This window comes from Triturus cristatus, chromosome 6, assembly GCF_964204655.1.
Source record: "Triturus cristatus chromosome 6, aTriCri1.1, whole genome shotgun sequence".
NCBI lineage: Eukaryota > Metazoa > Chordata > Amphibia > Caudata > Salamandridae > Triturus > Triturus cristatus.
In genome coordinates this window covers 512594970-512613856 of record NC_140589.1, presented here as the reverse complement: position 1 = coordinate 512613856, position 18887 = coordinate 512594970, and the positions used below count along the sequence as shown (strand labels likewise).

The 18887-nt window shown below is 38.1% G+C and overlaps 1 protein-coding gene across 5 annotated transcripts in view; it reads right to left on the bottom strand.

Annotated features, from left to right (window-relative positions):
* RIMS1 (regulating synaptic membrane exocytosis 1) overlaps window positions 1-18887 on the bottom strand; it is a 1904179-nt gene that overhangs the window by 662128 nt on the left and 1223164 nt on the right. For all 5 annotated transcript variants that reach the window (XM_085610935.1, XM_085610937.1, XM_085610936.1 and 2 more), the window contains 2 exons: window positions 15593-15718; window positions 3429-3491 (listed from right to left, as the gene is read on the bottom strand). In XM_085610935.1, coding sequence (XP_085467061.1) covers window positions 3429-3491; window positions 15593-15718 — 189 coding nt within the window. The remainder of the gene's footprint in view (window positions 1-3428; window positions 3492-15592; window positions 15719-18887) is intronic.

Sequence of the window (18887 nt, the reverse complement as noted above, 5' to 3'; positions counted from 1 at the left end):
TCATGTGAAATCTTCAACAACAGAGCTACCCCACCTGAAAGTATACTGCATGTAAATAGAAGATTGTGTCTGTTATGGACAATCCATTTGCTTACTGGGAACTGCATGCTCCTGAACACCGTTGCTTGGAAATGGTCCAGAGCAAACTGATATTTGTTTGGGATTTCTAGTAAACTGGACTGGTGAACAAGTGGACATAATAGATGCATCTCTCAAGCTTTGCACTAATCCTCTGCTTACTGGCATATTGTCTAATTATGTAAATCCAGTCACTCGGCATGGTAAATGCACTGGCTGGGAGAATCAAAGCTGAAACTGAGAAGTCCAGAAATGCTACAGTTTTCTCAGTATGGGGTGCAATTCAGCACTGTGGGTTTCATTTTTCACTTTACTCCACTCTACCATATAGAAGCCAACCAGGCAAAAACACGGCCTGTGGAAATCTAGAACTACCACGAGGGACCCTATTATCCAACAAAGGGAGAGTTACTGGCATAAGCAGAGGGGTGAGTGCTCTATCACAAGTATCCTTGAACAACAGGAGCAGCTATAATATGGTCATACTATACGTAACATTCCCTATCTGATATCAACAGGGATGATATAGAAGACGACATATCTTTTTTTGAAGAGGCCCAGTAAACAGAATATGTTTGCCCTGTAACATACAGTAAGTCTTGACTATACACTGGACTTAATAACACAGATGATTAATAAGAAGTAAGCCTCTAATCAACCTGTATATCTTGTAGGATAACATTACTTTGGAGGTGACTGCATCGTCAATATTTCCCTGGAGAGAAATAGGGAAACAAAGTTGAAATTGAGGTATTTATGACCCTATGATGGAACTAAATCTTGGTTCTTATTACTAGAATAACCAGACAGAGTGATTGCTTTAACACAAATGGAAATACCTTTAAGTTTTCCTGTTCATAATATCAGCATCAATTTAGAGTTTCAGTAATTAACATTGGATTGCTCCATAAGAAAGGGTCTGTAATAAATAAAATAACATACCTCACTTAGTATATATGAGGGCTATGTTGTGAGTCGATGGTTTGCACTAAATTAAATCCCAAGGTAATGAGCATAGATGTTTGAATTAATTGGGTTTTCATTGTTTTTGTCTCCTATAGTAAACAACTGCTTTTATATAGAACATTTTTTAATGCGAATTTGACCTGAAGAAGGTGAGTATTCGATTCCAAGATCCGCCGAAACGCCGGGTCGACATAATGTGCATAGTGAAAGTATTTTGATACACTGTAATTGTTTGTTTTTATTTGTGTATGCTCATAATTGATGGTTCATATAAGGTGTATACAAATAACAGAAGATTTGTTGCAAGAATATTTTAATTGAATGCTGTGACTGTCGCAACTTTTGACATTGATCAAGACATTCAATGATTTCTGATCTTTTATTATGTTTTTTTATTGTACTGTATATTTACCAATTTGTACATTGATGATATAATGACATGCATTTGAATCAATAAATACATTTATCTTTTTTATAAAAAAGGAGACAGTTTTAATTGATGATATAGTTCATAATTATTGACAAGGATTTCGTTCAGTTCACTCTGATTGACTAAAAACCGAAACGTTTAGTGGTTGTATCATGTGAGCACAAAAGGGAATTTTTTTTTGTTTTGTTTTTTGTTACACCTATCCTGTCTCTTTTGGCTGGTAACGGTAACTCTCTGATAGATAGAGTCCCATTGGAGCAGGACCAAAAATGATTTGCAATATGGCTGATTCTAATCTGAGGTAACATTGTGGGCAAACAAAAGATGGGTTGGAATGCGAAATCCAAGCAATTAAAATGATGTACCAATTTAAAAGATTCCTACTGCATTCTAGCAGTATCAAGTGAAGAACATTGAGTGGCCACAATAGTTTTACCCAAATATAGAGGCGGTAAGTGCATATAGGTAAATACAGATTTACTAATCTTAACTCCACTTCTACGTATCTTAAACATAAATATATATTGCCAAGATACATACATGTGGAGTTAGGTATATAAAATTAATATATTACCTGTCGATATTTTGGCCATCGATATTTTGTTCACTCAATATTTTAAACTCAATATTCTGGATCTATACTAGCACACTGTCCTATTTGATATCAAAATATGGCCTAGATTAAAGCAAAGTATTTATGCACTTTAACTGTATATTTCCCACTTTGTGTTGCTAATACAGGTTGGTTGTTTAATTGTTCTACAGATTGTAAATCCATAAAGATGTATTTTATCTAAATCGTCTATTGAGCAGGAAGAATCCCCACGGATTACTTCAAATCTGATCTACAAAAGAGATCTAAATAAACAAATCTAATGTGTTCTCTTAAATAGAGAATGGTGAATGGTTGTGCTATCCTTGTGCAGATGCACTTTAGGGCAACAAAGAAACCAGTTCTCAGAGGGAGAGGATCTACACCCATCATAAATAATTATTACTATTGACCATAGTGATAGACCAGTCCGTCTTTTATTCATATTGTATATATATTTATGACGTGTGTGAATGTGGGTGAATATTTCTATGGAGGTCCCAGAGCAATATAGTAAGATTGTTTGTTGGTTTGAAAAATGTGTGGTGGCAAAATGAAATATGTTTTTACCTAATAATGCACAAGTGGAGTAAAAGAGGAAGCATATGATATTGAAGAACATTATAATAAATCCTCATGCCAGGTTATCTTTTCTGATCAAGTACAGCGAAGCAGCTAAAACCATAATTGATCTACTTCTGGAATACATATATGAAACTATAATAAGTCAGAAATGAAAATCCCACATTCCAGGCCCCACTCTGGCTAATTATGCACTTAAAATCGAATTCTGCACCACCATAGTACACTCTAACCAAATATACACTACTGCCACATGAATAAATTACTGTTACTTGAGTATTAAAATGGGCTGTAGGCGGAAAAAAACACAAAGATAAAATGAAAACACATAAAAACATAAATCTATTATGCAAAACGTAAAAAACCAAAATAGGCAAAGACAAAATACTGCCATGCAAAGACCATACTTGGACTAAATTCTGCCTCAAATATTTAAGGCCATTTCAGAACACAATCGCATGAATATACATTTATGCCCCTGGTTCTCTGAAAGAGTCATGAAATATTTGAAGCACAATTTAGATCCATGTGACTAGACTGGCACTGGGAAAACACAACACTACATCATATACAGATCAAGCTGGCAGCGTGGAGATGCAGTTGACAAAGTGGCAAAGACTGTGATTCTCTCAAGGTGCGGAAGCTAAATATCTCTGCTATGTAGATGCCTGACAATTGATTGTTTACAACACGTGTAGCTCAGGACCGTACGTATGCGCACTGAATAGAGATTAGATGAACTATCCATTAACAAATATGATAATTGGATTATGACATTACCTGGTTGTATGTAGGCACTCTGCGCTTCTTCCTCGTTTTGCTCTGGGTAGCATTAGAAGCTCACTGCACAGACAGCATGGGTGGTGAGTGAAACAGATACAAATATGAGGCATTAGATGATTCATGAATAATGTCAGTGATATGAAGACGCAATACGGAAAACGTGAAATCCTACAAAGATTGAGTACACGTGTGGCAAACTATCATTAATCGTGGTCAAGCTGCAAGACATTAAAATATCTAGCACGACTAATTTGAATTGCTTTGCAAATTAACATATTCAGGAACACTAATTCTCTATACAGGACAAAGTTACGTCACCATGTATGCCACATGCATTTTTGCATGGAGGGTAGTGGCAGAACTGTTCAACGGTTGAAACACCTTCTGTTTAGGGGCGTTTCCACAGTAATCTATTTCCACTTTCCACTGATGTCAGCAAGTACATTTTGAAGACGTAATGGAAATCAGCGAGATAGGCTCTAACAAAACGGGGATTCTGTCAATTTCTCAAGGACATGGGTTGCAACATATACTTTAGCACCCTATTGGGTAATATTTATTCATATCCCTGTATTAATTTTTGCATCTGAGTCGGTTCCTGCACTTTTTCAAAATTCCAGTGTCATCCTGTATCATCCCTTTAATTCCCTTTCAAAATTATCAAAGTTCTCAACGATATTTCCTCCACTTCTTCATGCAATATTTTTTAATCATGCTCATACATATTTTCCTCGATATTGACAGGCATTAGCTGACAATTTTTAGGTCTGGCCAAGAGACAGATGAAAATATGTTACTTACTTGTAACTGTGCTTCTCCAGTATTGGTATCTTTCATAGATTCACAGGCTTGAATCATTCTCTGTCGTCAAAGTGGGAGTTCCACTGTAAATTGTAGAGCAGAACCATAAAGCACACATAGCCTAAACTACAATCATTTGATTAACTTATCCACATAATTTACAAGGAACCAAACTCCAGCCAATTAGGCAACAGCACCCTCTAGAACTCTCCCCACAGAGGCATATTCCATCAGATTTTCAAGCACTAGTGGAAACGAAATCCGTTTATAATAAGGGGAGCCTCTTTGGGAAAAGGGTGGGCTGTATGTGAATCTATGAAACATACTGATACTAAAGAACCACAGTTACATGTATGTAACATTTTTCTTCTCCAGTATTGGATCTTTCATATATTCACATGCTTGAATCAGGATTGCCGGCAATTAGAGTATCTGTGGAACCATCAGTAACATAACACAATAGCGGAAGGTGGGATAATAGAATAGAAAAGAGACTCACCTTATGGAAACAAAAGACGTAACACCGCTTGTTCCACAACAGCGTTACTGCATTCTGACGATTCCAGGTTGTAATGTTAATTGAACACATGCCTGTTCTTCTATTTTGCCGCTCGTCATATTTTCAAGAGGCACACCGGAGAACAATGCAGTCGTAGTAGAAACCACTCTGCTAGAGTGCGATTTAACCTTGTTCGCCAGAGGTGTTCCAGACTTAGAGGGCCAAAACTGGATAGCTGCTAAAATCCATTGAGATTTGCTACTAGCAATTTGTCTGTTTTGCTGAATAGTTTAGTGCGATGCAGATAAAATATCAGCTATTTGTTAACGTCCAACGTATGTAACGATTTTTCCGCTGATGTTTGTCGAATTGGAAATAAAGTCTTCAGGACGATAGGTTAGTCTAGATGAAAATCTGCAAGAACTTTGGACATAAATCTGGGATTGGTTCTGGGAACCACAGTATTGTCCTTGAACTGAAGAAAGGGCTATTTAATTGTGAAGGCCTGTATCTCACTAACTCTTCTTGCTGATGTAAGAGCCAAAAATAATAATGCTATCTTCCATGGTAAAAATGTGATATCCACTTTGTGTATAGGCTCGAATGGAACCTACAGGAGTTGCGCAAGCAATGTATTGAGGTGCCAAGTTGGCTTAATTGGAGAGAATACTCTAAAAGGCCTTTGAGAAACTGCTTACTAACCCTACTAAACTAAAATTATGGTGAACCAGTTGATCATCTGTATCTTGCAATTGTTGCTAAATGCACCTTAATAGGACCATAGACCAAACCTGACTTTGCCAATAATTAGAGGTAAGGTAAAATTTGTTCCAGTGGGGATAAATAGGATGAATGACTGATTTCTGGCTTGCACTATAAACAGAAATGCTTCCATATCAATTAATACATCCAATTAGTGACCTCTGCACTGGCTTTCACAAGAATGTCTCTGCAGTCTTGAGGGATGGTCATACTTGCAAACTCATTGCAATCAGGAGCCAGGCCGATAAGTGTAAGGAGGTAGGGTCCGGATGAAGTACTTGGTTGTGGTTCACTGTTCATAACGTTAGTAAGGGTTTCAGTTGGATGTGAATCCTTTCTGATAGCAGTAACAGTTCTATCCAGAACTACTCTGAGAAATGTTATCCTTGTTGAAGGTGGTAAGACATAAATCTTTAAACAGTGCTAGACAAGTTCTTGTTGCTTTTGACATTTCAAGAGCAGTTGGTGCCTTTATCATCTAGTTGTCGAGATACGGAATGATAAAGGAACCATACCTGGAAGCACTACTGTCTTAGATAAGCTGCCACTTGAGCTAAACATTTTGTAAAAACACAGGGGGTTGATTTGAGCCCAAAAGGACGAATTTTGAAGTGATAATGAATGGAGCCACACTGAATTGCAATGTTTGGGATGAATTGGGATACGAAAGTAAGCATCCTGTAGATCCAAGGTTGACATGTAATCTATGTAATTAAGAGATGCAGAGATGCAGAATGTATGGAAGAACTACCATGCGTTAAGATTGTTTCCTCAGGTACTTGTTTAACTTTTGCAGGTACAAAATAGGTCTCCATTCTCCTGTTTTCTGTATTATTAAGAAGAATCTGGAATATAAATCCATTCCTTTCTGGGAGTGAGGGGCTTTCTCTATTGCTACTTTTTGTAGCATGGTCAGAACATCTAGCTGGAGCAAATGTAGATGTGGTAGAGGGGCTCCCTTTGAGGGAATGTTCTGTGGTTAAATTCTAAAGCATGACCATAGGGGATTAGATTCAACACCCTGTCTAATGTTATCTGTGGCCATGGTGTATAAATGTAGAATTTTGTGCTTCACTCGGTTGTTGGGATGGAGAGGGTATAACCATCACTTTTAAATTGTCACAGCTTTCTGCTGGTGTCTCTTCCTTGTGAGGTTTGTTTCCTTCTTGGTGCTTCTTTTGTATAAGCTGCTGCTGGTGGTGATCTGAATTGCTGTTATTGATAGGAAGGACGAAATTGCTGCTAAAATGGCTTATATTTTTGGTAATTGTATGGCTGATAACCCCCTTTATATGTGAACAAACGTTTTCATCTTGCACCTCGAAGAGACATTTTTCTTATCTGTAGGGTACCTAAGGATCATGCGCTATCTGTGTCTGCCTTGATCGCCTGTAAGGCGTCATCCACATGTTTTCCAAACAATGCCTCTCCATCATATGGCATGTCTGAGACCTTGCTCTGAACATATGACCTGAATGACGTGGCCTTCAACCATCCTTGCTCCCTCAGGACAGTAGCTCCAGGCAACTGTCTAGACCCTGCGTATGTTATATTGTTATATCCTTAGCGAAGGCTATTATCTCTAAAGATGTTCTTTCTCCATCTTAAAGGATTTTCTTTGCTTCTCCTCTTACATAGTCAGGCAACAGATCTATGTATACTGCAATGGCTGACTAAATTTGGGTGTCATAATATGGCTAGTGAATTGGCAGCTCCAACAGAAGTTGCTGACATAGATGAGAAATGTTTTCCAATGTTATCTAAGCACCTACCTTCCCTATCTGGGGGTGCAGAGATGGGAGTCGAAGTATTCTTGGACCGGTGCTGAGCCGCTTGTGTCAACACAGTCTCTGGTCTTGGATGATCAACCGGGCATGCAGGTGAGTTTTCTGGTGCCTTGTATTTTTTCTCTAGTCTTTGTAAAACAGCAGAGACTGTTTCTTCATTATCTTGATCCCTTTTTCCCCCCAAAAATCCACTATTGGGATTGCTCCAACTGATTTTTTTAGTAGCCTCTTTAAAATCATACGAAAAACAGTCCAACTGTTTAATAGTCAAAGGTAACTGAAACCTTTTTGAGGCTCTTTCCATGACATTAAGGAAGTCTACGATCCCATCAGGTATAAAGTCCATCGGTTGCGGTGCAGGTGGAGATGGCATTGGAATCAAACATTCATCCCATTCATTGGGAGTAGATTGGTTGTCAGGGATTTCCCCTTCCTCTCTGGCTTCATCCGAGGAGCCTGGTTCATCATCAGGAGGCACTGACATATTTGAAGCTGAAGTACTCTTGGGTGTTAGAGGTGCAGCTACAGGATGCGGAGCACTTGACATGCGGGTTTGAGGTGGATGCATGGACTGGGATTCTGATACAGCCTTTGTAGATTCTGGAAATCTTTTATAGTAGTTTTGCTACATGCTCTGGAGGTCTTGATCCAAAGTTAATGGAACCTGAACCGTGCCTTCCAGAACTGGAGGGTGACTATAACGTTGGAACTGTTCCATATATTGTGCAGGCTTTTCTACATATTGCTTTGGTGTTGGGGAATAATAATCATCGTAATATTCTTCATCATCCTCTTCTTGGTATTTGACATTCAGCTCTGAAGGACTATTGGCCACTCCAAATGGGTCTTCATTGTCCGAACCTTCTTCATCAAGCAAGGGCCTTGGAGAGTGAGAAGAGACCATGCTTGAAAATGTGTATTCCAAAATTCTGATGCCATTTTTTACCTCATCAATGGCACCATTGACGATGTCATCGACGACACCGCTGGTATGTTTGTCGATGGCGGAGATCTTTTTTCCCCCACTGAAAGCATCGTCGATGATTTTGTAGTCAGTAGTTTCACCGTTGTCAACAGTCTTTTTGTCAATAATGCTTGTGTCGATGGTGTCCTCGTCGACGTTCCATCGGCGACTGTGTCGTCATCATAGTTGTTGTTGACGATATAATTGTTGCCGAGGTTGCAGTCAGTGACATTGTCAACATTGTCGGTATGGTCCACGCCGATGTTGTCACTGTCAACATTTTAAAGGCTGACTTAGAAGTTATCTTCAGTGGTTCTGAAGCTGATTTCTTCCAATGTAAAGCCAAACTGGGAGATGGCGTGGTCGGCTGAGACCTCAATTTTCCTGTGGAAACTTTGTCTTTATTCTCTCTTTGAAAGTAATCTTCTGATGCCCTCTCTCTTGAAGACTCATATAGTGTTTTTCATGGCCTTTCTTTGTGTCTCTGATGAACTATGGTCACACGACCTTTCCCTTTTTTGTGACTTCACTTCAGAATGCAAGGAATTCTCATTATCCTCCTCCTCAGAAACCACAGTCTCCTTAGTTTTTAATTTCTATAGACATATAAGAAGCCTCCCCTCTCTATCTTTAAGAGTCTTAGACGAAAAAGTGTGGCAGATTTTAGAATCTTTTACCTTGTGGAAAGGGTGTAAGCAGTAAATATACTCCTTATGTGGATCTTCTGAATGAAGTCTCTTTTTTACACAAGTTGCACAAGGTCTGAAAAGTTCTTCTGAAAAGATATTTAGGTAGTCAGATCTTGGCAGATGTAGGTTACGGTTGTGCTTTTGATGATACACTGCTTTAAATGAATAATACTGTTGATAAAGTGATCAGAGCTCAGGAAGACCCTCTTCACATGACGTACGGTAGAAAATCTGAGAGGAAATGCCTCTGTGGGGAGTGTTCTAGAGGGTGCTGTAGCCTAATTGGCTGAAGTTTCGTTCCTTATAACTGATGTCAATTATGTAATCAGATGTATGTCTTTTAGTCATTATAGGCTATGTATGCTTTATGGTACTGCTTTACAATTTACTGTGGAGCTCCCATTTTGACGGCGGGGAATGATTCAAGTATGTGAATCTATGAAAGATCCAATACTGAAGAATCAGCTGTGCAACACAGCCTTATTACTTTTAAAAACATTTATATTATTGCACATATTCATAGTTGAAGAATATGGATCTTGGGACAGCCTTCTTTGGTGATTAGTTAATCTGAATATCAATTGGCTGTTGAGTCAGTCTATAGGACAGCACAAATACAGTGTATTTGACCTGACAGCTTTAAGGTGGTCTTCGGTTCAACTTTTTGCCTTCCTCTACCATTTTTCAGACTTTGTTTTTGCTAGCCTTAGGAATCTGGGCACTTTACCACTTCTAACCAGCACTAAAGTATATGTGAATTCTCCTCTAAACATGGTAATGTTGGCTCACACCCAATTGCCATATTTTTTATTTAATTATAAGTCCCTAGTAAAGTACACTATATGTGTGCAAGGCTTGTAAATTAAGTGCTACTAGTGTGCCTGAGCCACTGATTGTACCACCCACTTAAGTAGTCCTTTAAACATGCCCAGGGCTTGCCACTGCAGAGCCTGAGTGTGCAATTTAAAATGCCATTTTGACCTGGCTAAATAAATCTGTTGCCAGGCCCAAACCTACCTTTTTAATACAAATAAGTCACCCCTAGGGTAGGTCTCGTACAGCCCAGACACTAGGGTGCAATGTATCGAAAAACCAGGACATGTACTTATAGGTTTCACATGTCCTGATAGTGAAAAACAAATTTAAGAGTTGCAAGGCCTATATCTCCCATAGGATAACTTTGTAAATACCATATTACATTTTATAAGTGTAATTTCCAAATGGGAAGATATAACTGCTTCAAGTTTTGTGTCTCAGTGATCCTAATTTAAAATCCTAACTTATGGTGAAGTCCGATTTTAAATTGCAGTTTTGAAAATGCCACTTTTAGAAAGTTATAGAAAGGTAAAGAGCTAACAAGGGAATTTTTTCAAAAAACTGTTTTGGATTTTTCCAACTCAATTGTATAAACATTTAGGGCCTGAATAGGATGGTGGTCAGACTTACGTTCGACCACCATCCCTTCGGAAACGGGACTGCCCGACTAGCTGTCGGCGGTCCCGCACCCTGAATCACAATGCGACTGGTTTCAAGGCGGTCGCAAAGTGTATATTTGGTATTGCGGCGGGTGCTGCGGGCTACAGCACATGCTGCAGTACAAAATATGCACCCTGTGCATATCCCTGCACTATGTGGCAGGCACTATGCGGTGCCTGCCACATGGTGCAGGGATATGTTGGAGGGACCATGGGTGCCCACCAGGGGCCATGTCAGAGGGCCAGGGAGGAAGGGGAGCCAATGTCCCTTTCCACCTGCCTTTTCATGGCGGGTATACCACCATGAAAAAGCAGACAGAAAGGGACATTGTAATCCCTATGGCAGTGCCTGCCAGGCACCGCCCCTGTTGTAGGGATAAAAGTCCCACCGACGGACCGTCAGATCTGTGGCAGTTGGCCTCTCTGGCCGCCAACTATCCGCCCGCCATCCTAATGTGGCGGGCGGTAATCAGGATTAGGATGGCGGTGGGACTGCCACAGACGGGCTCTCGGTGACGGTCCAGCCATCATCATAATCAGGCTCTTAAATAATGAGGCACGATAAAAGTAAAAGATCATCCAATTTAAATAGGAGAAAAGTATGAGGCAATGGTATTTATGACTAGTAGCAGTAGTAGAAGGCATGTTCATAATGAACTGAGGTTTTGCCAAAAGATGTTTTGATGAACTGATGAATTATAACTTATGTAATGAAATATCGATAATATATAACTGTAAGTTGCTTCCAATAAAATTCTTTTTTTTAAAGGAATGAGTTATTTTAATTCCAAATGTTCTGACATTATGCAATTTTTACATTCAATTAATGTGTTCACATCCCTAGCATTACTTTAGTATATTTTCGTTTTATCATTGCCTTTCAGGTGAATTTAACAATGCTATGACCAAGAAAGGAGAAATAGTAACCTCAATTTAGCCATGCCGAGTTTCTGCACATCAGTCAAATGGTAGGCGCTGCCTTAAAAAAATTCTTTCTCATCTTTCCTAAAAGAGTTTTCAGCCTTGACATCAATGTCTCTTTTGTTTATCTTTTAGTTTTTTTTAAACAGGACCCTAAACATTCTTTGTTAAAAGAGTTATAAGTATTTATTTTTGTAGCACCTGTGCTCAGGTTGGTAGGTAAGGCACTATGCCTCTCTTTCCATCAATGATGAAGCTTTTTGTGAGAATGCAAAGTATTGTTTATATTGTAACATAACATTTCGTTATGGCAAAGGGTAGAAGGTAAAGAAATATACCTTTAAGTCCATTACCAACTGCACAAAGCCTGTATAAGTATGGTAAGAGTGGCATTACCTTCCCCCCTAGTGCACATATGGCAATAGTCATATTGTAAAACTTTAGCACATAGCACATCAATTGAAGGACAAGTGCCTGAAGGAATGAGTTGACATTCCTAAGGTATTAAGCCTTGACATTACTCTAAATTATTCTTTCCTTGTTCAATTGTTTTTCCCAGGAACCTGGGATTGGTAAGAGAAAGACATTGGGAAGAGTAAGCTACTTCCATAAAGCTGTGTGAATAACGTTTTTATTTCTTAGTGTATGTGCCCAGGTTGTATAGGTTTTGTGTTTTTGAAAGCACTTTATACTGGTGTTACATTTACATTTGCGACTTATGTCTCTAAATACAACACATGTACTTTAGCCCCACGTAAATCGTTTTGCTTACTGTATAAAGTGATTCAATCAGCAAGTAGTTTTTTGATGTAGGCCTGGCTACTGACAGGCATACATTTTGTTGGTACTTACTTACACTTGTTGCACTAAGGGCAAAAATCTGCATTGCCATAGTTACGCAAAGACAGTCAGTCGTCAACAGCTATTTACTTTTAACAAGAAGTGTTGCATCTTCTTTGTTTTGCAAATAGCAATGGCGTCATGCTTTATCTAATCCTCTTGTACGAATGGAACAAGAACATGCAATTCCTTGCCTTATAAAACACTTTCCTTTTTTAAAAACTGAATCACAACAAAAGAATATTTTATGCTTCCTTTTTGCATTCTTCTAGGAAAGTTTAAATATTCTGCTTACTTTTCCTCCTGGGCAGTGCTGGAGAAAGTGGCACGTTGTATTACATATTACTCAGTAATTTAATCAATAAATTCCAATGTTACAAGCACCTCTAGCTAAGTATTTCTTTAGGTATTGGCCGCAATTGCCTTCCCATGTTATCTCTTGAAGGTTATTACAATTACATCTACTTCTGTCTTTGGGTTGCTATCTTACAAATTGTATCTTCTTACATTAAGCACCACTTCATGGGCTTTTATATTTGCATTTGTATAGAGGTTTCCTACCCATCAGAAGGCCCAAAACACCACAGGGTGTCTACATAACTCTAAATTCGAATTTACTAACAAGTCCACGCTGTAGTTAGCTCCTATCATTCGGCTGAATAATTATGTGCTGCATGATGAGAAAAACATAATTTTTTTTTAACTATAACAAAAATATTGATTGCTCTGAAAAATCAATTTTGTTCATCGTCATTTAAACATTACAGTACTTAAAAAAAGACTACAAAGTTACATAACACAATGTCAAGGCCAGACCTATTGGCTTTGCCAATGCTAGTTCTCCTTTGCTTGAAAACCTTATCTTGCGCATTCCTATTTTAACATATTAGTAGCAAACCTACAGTCTACTCAACATTTGGCATTACATCACCTACACCACATCACATCTCATCACATAAATGACCTGCAGTGCACACGAAATGTTAGCACTCATTATATTACTATTCTTTGGTCAGATTGGGGCAGATAAATTGGCCTGACACTAAAAAAGACCCAAAAACCAAAGGAAATAATGGACGGAGTGTTGAACATTGCAAGCACTCACCCCCAGTCAACTGATCTGGGTTTAATCCACCACCGTTCTTTAGCCCACTCTGCCACCCCAGTTCAGACAAAACTAAAACAGACCCTCCATTAGCAAAATAAATAGCTGAAAAAGTGGCCTACATTTGCATATCGGGCCAGTTTTGAACTTGTACACATGAGCTGTATATGTTTTGCAAGATATGGGTGATTGCCTGCCTTTGTGCTTGCTGCAGGAAATGTTTGAGATAATACCAGAGGAAAACAATCAACTTACCAGGTCATAAAATAGGTAAACAAACAGGCAAAAAAACAGGTCATTAACTGACCTGTCAGACCAGCCATCAGGCAGTCCATCCCCAATGATTGTCTCTACCTCTTGCAACATTTGCTGTCAGCAGCTCATACACTAACTTGGAGAAATCCTTAGTTAAATATATGTATTTTAGACAGCACTAAGACCAAAAACGGGCTTGGCCCTGCAATGAGCCATCACAGCTCTTCATGATATGGTCCTATAGCTCTGCACAACATAAGACAAGATACAAGCCATCCTAAAGATGGAATAATTATGAAAAGCCATTATTAATGTCTACCCTTAGAGAAACCCAATTTTGAGGTCTTATTCACAAGCAACCAACATGGACCTGTGAAGGGTCAAGTCACTGTTACTGGCTACCCCAATTTGGAATATAATCTGGGGGAGAATAGTGAATGATTAACAAAATTACAAAGGAAAGATCTCATACCTAAAGGTATAAGATAATTCATTCAGAGAGATCTGTGGGCCCGATTCACAGAAGTAATCTGAGATGAAAGTCTAACTTTATGACTTTCGGTATTCACAAAGGGCATTTACGAGTAGTAAAGTTAGACTTTTGGTCTAAGTTTAGACCAAAAGTCTAACTTAGACAAAATGTCTAACTTTACTACTACTAAAGTTAGACTTTTGGTCTAGTCTAAGTTTAGACCAAAAGTCTAACTTAGGCCACAAGTTTAACTTTACTACTACTAAAGTTACACTTTTGGTCTAAGTTTAGACCAAAAGTCTAACTTAGACCAAAAGTCTTTAGTAGTAGTAAAGTTAGACTTTTGGTCTAAATTTAGACCAAAAGTCTAACTCTAGTAGTAGTAAAGTTAGAGTTTCATCTCAGATTACTCCTGAATCGGGCCCTGTCCTCTTGGACCTGTGAATGGAATCACACAGAAACTCTTGATTGATGCACTGAAATATAAGAGGAGAAGGTTAGGCTTGAGTAGTGCCCCCAGTTATCTGGCAGAATAAACTTTATTAAAGAGGCCACTGTTGTCAAGTCAATGAAACACAGTCCATCAGAGTCATCAGCATGTTGGGTGTAAAGTTAAGTTTCAACATATTTAAAATGTGTTTCTTTCTCCTTTTGTTTATCAGTTTTTCCAGCCTAATCTACGTTTTTGCTTATCTAATTGTGCAATAATTCCCTCAATTCCCCTCAAAAGCTGTCTCTTAGCATGACATTGATTAAAAATTATAGTGTCTGCTAGCAGTCTATTGCATTTTTCAAAAGTGCCTATCAAACTTGCAATGTCCCTACTGGATGAAGAGAATCTTATTATATGGGTATTAGAAGACCAATGCTTAAATGTGATTCTATAGACTACAGAGAGATGATGATGGTGCCAGAGTGTTTTGCGGTATAACTGTCCACCATTGAGTCAAGAAAAAAACTAGTTCAATTGAATACCTTTTTAGCTAGAAACAGACTGAAATACCATCATATATTGCTTCTCGACAGTAAGTGCAAGTTGACAGCATGAATGGGAAACATAAACAAACTTAAAGGTCTGAGTAAACATTTGACAAAATTACATTTCTTTACTTTATTAACAGGAAAATAAAGCCTAATTGAGGGGGGCTGCTGTTCTGACCGTTGGAGATAAACCTGTGGGGTCAGAAGAGATAGTGAATTATTGAAAACGTGGAATATATTGTCCTTATCTGCTAGCAGGGGAGAACGGCCCTTCTACTGTATGACTAAAATTAAGGACACAAGGGAAACATATTTTCGATGCATTTTAGCAATCCATTTTGAGCAATAAGCATGCACACTTGTTAGGAAATGAGCAATTTCGATGTGTCATATTAGATATCTGAATATTAAATATTTTCATTCCATGACATATCAGCACAAGTCCATAGTATGCTTAATTAAATAGTTTTTATAATACACAACACAAATGTATCACTGTATAAAAGAAAAACCTGTTCTTGCTACCTTGACTATTTTCTCGTATATTTTTACACTACATACAATATGGATTACAAAACAATACAACAACTTTTTTCTATTAGAAAAGTACCTTTCTTGCTCTGACAAATACTGACTGTCCACATCTCTGTGTCGACGATCGACTGGACTTCGAGAGGCATCATGGTGTCTAGTTGGAGAACGCGATCTTCTCATTTGATAAATTTCATCTAAACTCCTAAAAACGATTCACCAAACAAAAAGTGAATTTACTTTTAGTGTTTCATTATTCAAATCAACACTTCATTCAGGGGACAACCTGCACTCCAGTGAATTGAACAATTAGAAATGTAATATAATTTCCATAGTTGTACAAGTCTTTTTATGTTTTGTTACATGGCCAGAGAATTCATTCTGTGGAGAAATTCACCTAGGCAAATTCACGTTCAATAAAAACAAGCTAATCTAAGATTCGTTATGGGATCACTGAAAGTTAAAGGCATTGAGCAAAACAGATGGTTAACAGTTATTCTGTCCACTATTTCAAGTTTTTCAATTCAATACTCTGCACAACAGCCCGGTTAAAGGACTTAAATGTAAGACACAAAACACAAATATTTCCTAAAAAAAATTAAAGTCATGACATTACTAAAGAAACTTCTGCATGCAGGTGCAGAATACCACTGTCACCAAATCATATTCTTCAATCTACTGCACACCACCTCTCTCTCAAACACATAAGCACACAAACCCTAGCACAGCTGCACACAACACATAACGAGTAGCTGTGAAATGTGTGCTTATATTAAGTGCTACCTGTGACATTTATGAAACCACAACCGCAAGGCAGAGGAACAGAAAACAAGCACTGCGTGCAAGGCCTCATTCTAGGAGGAGAGGTGCTTTCACTTATTCAACTTTTTGAAACTGTTACTGGCATCTCGGATGAGGGTCTAGTCACAAAAATATCATGTGACATGTCTTAGTTTCTTATCTGCCTACAGAATGGAAAAACATTTGAAACAATAGATAACAGGGTGACTTTTCCATTGCTACAATTCCTTCCACTTTTAATCAAATCATCCACATTGTACGCAGTTTAATAAACATGGGTAATGCTGCTTATTACAGAAGCCATGTCCTTCAAAACTCCAAATTAACAGCACTACAGACTTAGAATCTTCTCACATACAAATCAATGAAAAGTGAGGCAGTCTTCACTGGTTCCAAATTAGAGCTAGGTCACTAACTTTTTGTGGTTGAAGAATACATGTCCAACAAACAATGAAATGCACACAATGGTACTTGAGGAGCCACAGAGCCTCTGAAGATTTCATACATCACAGGTGTGCGATTTCCTTTAGACAGACCCATGAAGCGTGAATAAACTAGGGGTGGGTGATAAACTTCGCTCTGCCGGCACACTTTTGACCGCTAAGAGATCCGCCTGAAGCACAGAGTTAATAGCAAAAAACAATGTCTCAACAGGGAAAATGAATAAGAGGACCAATCAATACACGATTCAATCGAGGGAAGGGCAAAATTAAGAGAGATCCAAGGTAAAGGAGGAACAGATTTAATAATTAGAAACACAAAAGGTATATACAATTCAAAATAACCATAACTAACACATATGCACTGACAAAAAAGTGAAAAAGTGAACGGCGCAGTGACAAAAAGTGTGGAAGTGACAACACGGTACGGCGAAATGATTTAAATAAATTCAAGGTCAAGGAGAGTTATATACAATCGGTAATTTACATATAAACATGAAGGTCTCACAGGACCCTATGGTTAGCCGTAAATAATGTTGTCTGGTCGACGACGTTTCAACCTCCATAAGTTGAGGTCATCATCAGGACTATGGTTATTGCAATATTCTAAATACCTGTGTCCGTGGTCCAAAACCACTTCAAAGTTAATTGTAGGGAATGGTGGATCAATTATTTAAGGTCCGTCACCTTTAGAGGGGGAAACATCAAATGTCTGCGGCTGACAACAGAGAAATGAAGGCCAATGGAGATGATAAATTTGTCCAGTTGTGTTAAAGGTGAGCCATCAATGGGGGCATTATGTAAAATAATGAAACGGCATCCACTGCCGTGACACTTTTTGTCACTGCGCCGTTCACTTTTTCACTTTTTTGTCAGTGCATATGTGTTAGTTATGGTTATTTTGAATTGTATATACCTTTTGTGTTTCTAATTATTAAATCTGTTCCTCCTTTACCTTGGATCTCTCTTAATTTTGCCCTTCCCTCGATTGAATCGTGTATTGATTGGTCCTCTTATTCATTTTCCCTGTTGAGACATTGTTTTTTGCTATTACGTATACCCGGTCTCAACTGGGTGAACGGGCTTGCTCCTGTTTTTCTTGTATATGAAGCACAGAGTTAGGCAAAAACTCCACGTGGCTCACCAACATTAAGTTGGTGAGCACAAGTGGAAAATAAATTAGCGCTATACCGCCTACTGGCAAGATTTTTCAAATCGAGCAGTCACAGCAGATTGCTACCACTTGCATTCAGAAAGTTGATGCTCGTGTTGCAAAAGTTGCCACTTGAGTAGAAAATCGACTCATGCTGCAGAAAGCAGCAGAGGCCTCTGGTGCTCCACGTGGTTCAGTTGGTGCAGATTTTACATCACGAGACAAGCACCCGGCACAAAAAAATCTGTGTGGCATACAGGAATTCTGGAGCTCACAGAACTGTGCAGAATCTCACTGAGTTTCTAGGTAACTCTGCGAGCTCCGTCAACCCCTCTAATGACCCTACAAACAGTAAAAAGTACTTTATTGTGTGTGTGGTTGTATGTTACAATATTGTCCATCATGACATCGCCCTACCACTGAATCATCATCACTATATGTCCTACTAATGCATAAGTCAGGTAAGATTTATATTTATTTTACTACCTCATTGACCATATCCCTAATCTACTGATTTACAATTTCTTTTTGTATTCTTAATTTGTTTATTGTAACTGTATCCCCGTTCTCTTTTATGTCTTTCTATATTTGTAAATAACTGTACAAAACTTGATGCTAACCCCTTAATATATTTAAAAAATGCCTTATTCATTTATTCTCATAATATGTATTTCAATGTTATACATTAAAAAAACTGCATTTAATAAACTAACCAAGAGCTTTAAGTGGACATACATTTCTAATAGGAAAGTACTGGTATTCTCCTGTTAGAAAAGTCTGAGAGTATTGATATTTTCCCTTTAGAAAGATCTTCTCATTTAAAAATCGTTTTATTATTTAACAATGTTATAAATAAATAACATTTGAATTATTTTACATCCTTTTCAAGTATAACATTTTTGGGAAATTATTTATATGGGTTACCCTTATGGATTACCCTTTCTTGAACATATATTATCATTTTATAGATATTTATTTTA